Genomic DNA, 8211 nt, shown 5'->3' on the forward strand with positions numbered 1-8211 from the left:
TACCATATATTTGAATGAATGGGATTTTAATGACGTCCACAGAGCACTCTATGGTGGTACCAGCACGTGCTAAACAGATTCTATATTTTTTTCTATTTCTAATTTTCTGATATGATCTTAATCAAGAAGTCTATTGTTTGCTTGACCCTCTCAATCTCAAACAAACTATGCATGTTGACTACCTTTTGTATGAAATCATAGTATATTCTAATATTGTTGTAAGTTGTCCACTCGGAGAGAAAATGTCATTCTTTTTCAATAGCTCTCGTCTTACAAAACACGCATATCCTCTCCTCCCAAACCTCTTTGGGCCTCTTCCATCCGCCTGTCTCGCATCTGAGGTGATGGGATCCAATCCTCAACTGAGCCAATAACAACATTGCCTTACCTTTAATGGCAGCGTCAAGTTACGCTTCCTTGCCGTGATCCCCTGTTGGGTTGAATTCTTTAATGAAATAAGCATTTTTTTTTGCCAATGTTCTAATTCCACGTGGCACTTTGAAACTTTTCCCTAACAAGCTTTCTTATGCCTGCATTATCATTCAAACACTCTTGCACCTTGATGTTCCATTTATCCATCCATTTAATGTTTTGCTTCATCCATGCTTTCTTCCTACAATTAAGAGCTTCTTCTTTCACAATTTTCGGCCACCAATGATAATGCATGTTTTCGATCCTTTTTAAGTAGTTAATTAACTAAATTAACGTTGAAGCCTCTAATGGAAAAGTGTCAGCTTCTGACAAAAGAATTTCATAGGGAACTGAGGATTTGACTTTGAGATTGCTTGTGATTAAATATTTTCAAATTCTCTATATTTGCCTCCATCCAAAATTTGATATGTTGCCCCCCACCCCCTCCCCCACACCTCACAACCATAAAGAAACACCGTCCAAGAAAGGCCCAAACATTGCCTATTTAAGAAAGGCCCGAACATTGTCTAAGATAGCTCTGGGTGGTAGTTCGCAGCTTAGTCTTGCAAATTATTGTAATGAAGGCACCCATGTAGGTTAGCATATTGTACTTATTTTGTAATTTCGCATTTGCAACGATAATAAGAAGTCCACATTTTGTTCTTGCGTTTGTTGTTATTTCTTTGTTTTTGTTACGTGTTTATAGTATTAAGGGGGAGCATCCTTCATCGAGTGGTATTAGAGCTAGAGTTCTTGTGTGTGTGGACAGATTGTCGACTGTGAGGCAATTCGCACCAGGACCGTGGTTTGGGCTCAATGTGTCGATAGATCATTGATTGTGAGGCAATTTGCACTGGGGTTTCAACGAAAGCACAAAAAATGTCTCCACAAAGAGAGCATGGTGGAAGAGTTATAAGTGTTACACATAAGGGTTTTAAAGCCCTCCAAAGACAAATGCAAGCATTACAAGAACAAATGTGTGGAGGAATAAATCTTTCCATAAGAGATGAAAGCAAGGATGAGGACAAAGAAGAAGAAGAAAATGCCAATACAGAGGCAATTCTAAACCCAGAGGAAGAGAGACTTTTTAAGGCCATCTCCAAGATTGGAAAAAGACCTGAGTTTGAGGTTCCCACATTCTTGAGAAATCTTAACCCAGAGGAGTTGATCAATTGGATCAATGAACTAGAGAAGTACTTTGAGTATGAAGATATTGAGGATCTTGATAGGTTCAAGTTTGTGAAGGCGAAACTAAAGAGACATGCAAAGATCTGGTAGCAAGAGATTCAGTTGAAGCAAAATAGAAGGGGAACAGACAAAATCACCAGATGTGATCGGATGATAGCTAAATTGAAGCGACAGTGCATTCCTATGGATTGTGAGCTTGATTTGTTAGAGAAAATGCAAGGGTTGAAGCAAGCGGGAAAATATGTTCCAGAATATACTGAAGAGTTCTACTAAGTTCTCATTAGAACCAGCCATGCAGAAGCTGATAAGGAGAAAGTGGCCCGTTATCTTAATGGGTTAAGATCGAGTATTCAAGACGAGCTAAGTCTGGTTAGAATGAACAGTATTGAGGAGGCATACCAATTTTCCCTGAGGCCCCGTTTAGTTGCAGGAATTGGGTGGGAATAGGAAAATATAAATACCCATATTGGAAAATTCAACATTTGTTGGCAAAATACAAAAATATAATTAGAATTCACCTATCCTAATTTGACTCCAAAATGGGTAGAGCGAAATTCCTTTAAAAAGATGGAATAAGAATAGCTTCTTCTTATTCCACTTTTTATTAAACCCAATCTGATGGGTTGTCAGGTTCGACTGCCCGATTGTTTTGTCGCTCAAATGATTTTCAGTATTTCCTCCGTTCATGAGCCATTTCTCCATCATTCGCAGAGTTTTGACAAGCAAAATCTTCATCTTGGAAGACTGCATTTTGTCAAGCTTGTTTGTAGACCAAGTATTTATGTCCCTATTTTTTAACAAGCCATGGATGTTGAAATTTCTTGGAGTTTTTTTTGGAACTGATGGATTTGGGGTTTCATTGTTTGAGCAAGATTTCTTTTGTGCTCTTAGGATTTCTCTCCGATAAACTAGGTTTTCCTTGATGTGCGGCATGCCTATTTGGGTATTTTTTATTCTATCATGCAAAGAATGTGTGAGTTTATAGGTGTTAGCTAGTGTTTCATTGCGCATTTTATTTGTTCACTGCATATTTGGGTATTTGGGTATTTATTTGTTCATTATGCATTTGGGTATTTATTTGTTCATTATGTATCTGGGTATTTATTTGCGTATTCAAGTTCTCTCAAGACAATTTGCTTTGTGGACCCCTTTTTCCATAGCTCTTCAACATGTCCAATCTCTACTCCAACACCACAATTCTCTCCTACCTCAATGTTTCCAACAATGCCTTCACTTCCCACATTCCCCACCAAATTCTCTGCTTCCCTAGCTTCAAAATATTGGATTTTCACTCTGTGAGTGTACAATCTGCAATTATAGGAAATAATCTTGACAATGTTTATTTTGATTTTTATGTTGTAGATAATTAGAATAACTACTTATTCTTTCTGATACTTACCATGGTTACATGAAGGCCTGGGTAGCATGTTATTAGACATCTGGTTGTTAACGGTCTGTTAATAAACTAGAATATCTTCAATTTTTCTTTGACCCCTGATATGCATGTTGGAAGTCTATAGGCAATCCCTATTGGCTAGCATGAATATTCATCCAAAACTGCCAATTTAGGAAGTGTTGTGTAGAACTTTCTTACCGGCCTCATTGCACACGTCTTATCTTTCAGAGCGAGATGTTCACCTTTAGCAATACATTGCCATTGGAGTTCCTTGACCCATCGCATAACAGAGCAGCATTAAATAGTTCCTCCTCTCGCACAATCGCATTACGAGAAATATTTCATCTTCCTTGGGCAACACTAGTGGATCTCCTTGATCTCTCCTTCAACTATTTCAACAGCCCCATCCCCCAACCATTGGCCAAGTTTCCCAGTTCTTCTTTTGTAGGTAACAATGGGCTGTATGGGAGTCCTCTCCCTCATTGCCCAACTTCTCGATGTTCCAATCGCTACTCCCTACTTTGAATGACTCTTGTCTTTCTCTTGATATTTTTACCAGGTTCATGGAAATCAAGATTTCATAATGTTCTGATTTGATTATAGGCTATTGTATTCGTTGTTGTGCTTAATATACATTGTGTTATGAAGCTCTCTTCCATATAGTTCTATAGAAATGTTGTCTAGCTAGGACATGTACCATTCTCTGCCATTTTATGAAAAAAAATTGACCTCTTCAATTCAATCTCAAGTTCCTTCTAATTCAACTACGAGGCCATTTCTTCATTCTCTAGCTTCATTCTCTCCAATTCTCTAAGCTTTTTGCCACTTGAAATGTTGTTTTTCCAGTTCAAATGCTTATGCTTGATAGCTGACTTTCTACTCCTCCAACTGCATAGAGTGAGTCCTCATCCAAAGCTTTTGCTCCATTAACCATTTTAGTATTATCTTGCAAAGCATTGGCCATCTCTACATTAAGAGTGCATAATCCACTATGTTTTCCATAGTAAGTGGCAAGAGCTAGCCAAAAATTTACCTCTTCAAGAATTTCAGACATCTTCCTTCTTTTTGAATAATTCCCTATCCCTTCAACCTCTGCATCCTCCCCATTTTGATAATCATTGTCTTCATCATCTTCGTCTTCATCTCCATCATTTTCCTCAGCTTCTTCATCATCTCCATTCTCCTCATTTTTCATCCTACATGCCTCATGCCCATCTCTATTTTTGCCAGATGACGAAGATTGCAAACATTGTTGAAAATGAAGATTGGGTGGAAAATACATTGTATGACCATAGTGATAAGCATGCACATAGATTCAGAAGTCAAAAGTTTCCTCACACCATCCTTCAACTTGGTGGAAAGATGATCCATGCCATCTAGAAGGGTAGGGTTTTCAACTACTCTGCATGTTATGCCCCTTCCAAGGATATCATTAAGTTGCTTGCATATCTTATAGAGATTAAAGTGAGTAGTCTAATGAATTTTAATTTTAGCTCTTAAGGAAGCTAGTGGGTTAATTAGAATCTTTTCCTTCATAATAGTTAGAACTTCATAATAGGATCCTAACCATTTGTCTGAAACTTGTAAAGTGCAACAAATTACAAAATTCATAGGACTGCTCAACTTATCGTTTTCCTAAAAAATCTCAACGGGTACAGTTTTATTTTGAAGGAAGTTAACTCAAATTGAGAGGGCTAAAACCCAGGGTCCTATTTTGTTGACCCTTGCCTAAGTTAGTTTTGTTAGTTTTGTATTTTGTGTTATGGGTCTTGTGGAAGGGGATTTCTCAAATAAATTTATGTGGTGTTTAGATATTTTTGAGCAATATTTTAAACCTAGTGGATATAGCTCAGCTAAAAAATGTAAGCTTGGAAATTTAAGAAAGTTTAGATCTCATGATTTTTTCTTTTTATACATTTAAATAAATAAATATGTATTTGTAATAGATTTTTACATGGACAAGAAATAAATATATTTGATTTTCACTTTAAAATGATATTTGGGTAAGAATCTAATTTTTAGAAATAACTTTCTTAAGCTGGTGGAGCAAAGTCTAGCTCATTTTTCTACTGAAGTTTACAATCCTAAACTCTATAGACTTCTATTTTCATTAATAAAAAAATTTAAATGATTCTATAACAAACTTTTTTCCTTCATTAAATATGTACAACTGAAATAACAAGTTTATGAGAAAAAATATAGTGATTAAATTGTTCCTGTGTGAGTAAAATGACTTTTTTTTTGAGTTTGTTGTTTTATTTTAATTATTTGCCATCATTCTTTTTTTGATTCATAGTGTCTTTATCACATACATGATTACGTTTTCTTCAAAGATATATTCTAAAAATAAATGTCGAAGATGATTTTGACAATCTGATTGCTTTCGAGATCATCTTTCCTTCTTTATCATTGAACTTGTCTTTGCATTGCTCAGGGGAAACAAAACATCCCTTGTCCATCATTGCTCTAGACACCAATTTCCACTTGCCTTTGTTCTGCAAAATACTAGACTTATTTTTGTTCGCATCATTGCATTCTAATCCACCATCATCACCCACATATGAAACCATTGTGATTAAAAGCATCACCATTGAACATGTCCATTGCATACACTACCAAAGATAATTCTTCTTGCTCTTTCCCCTGTTGAGGTGGCTATCATTTCCATCCTTGATAAAGCTGGGTTCATCCTCATCACTAGCATTATGTTTCCCTTTGATGCACACCATGAAATTCTTTGGTAGACCTTTGGAGTCCTTCAATGCAAGTGATTGCTCAACAACATGCCCTGGGCTAACATGACTACTAGCAGAGTGTTGAAGCATTGCCTGGATATGGTGATTGGCAAAAGGATGGTGCGACTGTGGATGATGATGTTGATGATGCTGATGTTGGTGATGCTGAAGAGACATCTCCATATCCAACATCCTAGATGATATGCTTGACAACATAGTCCATGTTAATGCATTGCCTTCCATTCTCCCTAACACTTGTCAACCCAAATCCTATTCTTCTTGGTAGAAGCACAATAGAACTTGTGTCAATCAATGCCTTTCTCTATCAACTAAAATCCTGTCATTATTTATTATAAAATCCTATTTCTAAAAGGTGGCATTACATATGGTTAAATCCATGTTGGAGAATGTTGTAATCACCTAATCTCATCTGCAGCCTACAGTAAAGACTTTGCAGGCCCACCATAACATCATGGATTCACACAATCTGATCATCTATGTTTGAAACACTTATCACATGCACTCTCTCCACTAACCCCAAAATTCCATGTTATTCCTTTTAAATATGTATGGTTGTAGATTGCACTTTACAATATGTTTGTTTTAAATGCATAAGTAATCAACACTGGAAGACTTGCATTTTGTATGTGTTTGTTATATCAATATGCTTTAGTCTGTTTATATTAATAGAGTTGCAAATAGTCATGAATCAACATTAAATAAGTTTGAAACATTCTTGTTATTCCTTTTAAATACATGTTTGGTTGTAGATTGTACTTTAGAATATGTTTCTTTGAAATGCATAAGTAATCAACACTAAAAGACTTGCATTTTGTGACTATTTGTTATATCAATATGCTTTAGCCTGTATATATTGATAGAGCTACAAATAGTCATGAATCAACCTTAAGTAAGTTTGAAGCATTCTTGTTATTCCGTTTAAATATGTCTAGTTGTAAACTGTACTTTAGAATACATTTGTCTTAAATGCATAAGTAATCAATATTGGAAGACTTGCATTTTGTGTGTGTTTGTTATATCAATATGCTTTAGTCTGTATATATTAATGGAGTTGTAAATAGTCATAAATCAACCTTAAATAAGTTTAAAACGTCATTAGATTAATCCTAAGGTCATGATTTGTGGAGCACTTCACTTTCTCATTTTGGTGGTTTTGGGAGACCTTCACTTTCTCATTTTTTCTGATGTTGCGATGATCAAACCCTTGGGCCTTCTCCATGTATTTAGTTTGCATTCTATGAATATAATCTTTATTGAGGTTCTTCTAATGCAACACATTGTTGGATTGATATTTGTTTCAGATTCTACTAGCCTCATCTTTGGTTCTAATTTGTATATGGGTCATCAGTGGATCTTGCTAATGATCCAAGGGTTCAAGGCCTCATTTCTAGGAGGAGAGAATCATGCTTGCTCTTGTAGTTGCTCTTGTCACCCTTGCAATATCCATTGCAACATCTACACAAGAAGCCAAAAGAGAGAGGCATAAGCGTAGAAGAGATGAAATCCCATTTTATAAGAGTATTATTCATTCAAATGAGACTGATTGCCATAACCAACTTTGCATGACTAGAAAAGCTTTCTTTCATCTATCCACTATTCTCAAGCAGAAAGGAAGCATTGGAGATTCTTGAAACATCACGTTAGAAGAACAACTAGTGATGTTCTTCCACACACATGGGCACAATTTGAGGAATCATAAGATTGCTCATAATTTTGGTTACTCAAGAGAGCAATTAGCATATACTTCCATAAGGTCTTGAGGGCTATCTTAGCACTCCATGCTGACTATATACTATCTGCTGCCCTAAACACTCCTCCTGAAATTCTTTGGAAGGATTGTTTTGATCCCTACTTCAAGGTACCTCTCCTATTGGCACATATTTTTTATGTTGATTATATATCATAATAATACAAATTTGACTATGAGTTTACGACCTATAAGATTATCTTGGATCAATAGATGGGAACCATATACCAGTTCTTGTTGATGTGGACAACCAAGCTAAATATCGTGATAGAAAAGGAAACTCGTCTCAAAATATTGTGGGTGTGTGTTCCTTTCATTATAAGTTCCAATACATTCTTGCTGGTTGGGAAGGGTCTACAGCAAATAGTCATGTTCTTACTTCTTCTCTGTCAAGATTAGATCCACTAGTAGTTCCCCCTAGTATGTGGAATCAACTAGTAAATTTTTAGTTTGTTTAATTATACAAGATACATGTTAAGGTTATATCAATATAATTTTTGTGTGTTTGTGTAGGTAAAAAAAATTTGGTTGATGGAGGATATCTAAATGTATCGATGTACATGGTACCATCTAAAGGAGTTGTGTAGAGCAAATCTGATTAACTCTCCATAAGAGTTATGCAATCACTGACACTCCTCAATTCAAAATACAATAGAGCATACATTTGGCATTCTAAAAAAAAGTTTTCCTATCTTGAGGCATGCAACATCATA

General features: G+C 35.8%; 1 protein-coding gene across 1 annotated transcript; it reads right to left on the reverse strand.

Annotated features, from left to right (window-relative positions):
- Window positions 1-3842: 3842 nt before the first annotated feature.
- Window positions 3843-5604, reverse strand: LOC149574847 (uncharacterized). Its single transcript, XM_089815973.1, has 3 exons — window positions 5377-5604; window positions 4305-4444; window positions 3843-4212 (listed from the first exon to the last, which is right to left on the reverse strand). The coding sequence occupies exons 1-3, from the start codon at window positions 5602-5604 to the stop codon at window positions 3843-3845; spliced, it is 738 nt and encodes a 245-aa protein (XP_089672099.1).
- Between the last annotated feature and the right edge of the window lie 2607 nt (window positions 5605-8211).

The sequence above is a fragment of the Cupressus sempervirens genome, chromosome 2 (genome assembly GCF_028749045.1).
Source record: "Cupressus sempervirens isolate cs-2001-9-10 chromosome 2, ASM2874904v1, whole genome shotgun sequence".
Classification (NCBI taxonomy): domain Eukaryota; kingdom Viridiplantae; phylum Streptophyta; class Pinopsida; order Cupressales; family Cupressaceae; genus Cupressus; species Cupressus sempervirens.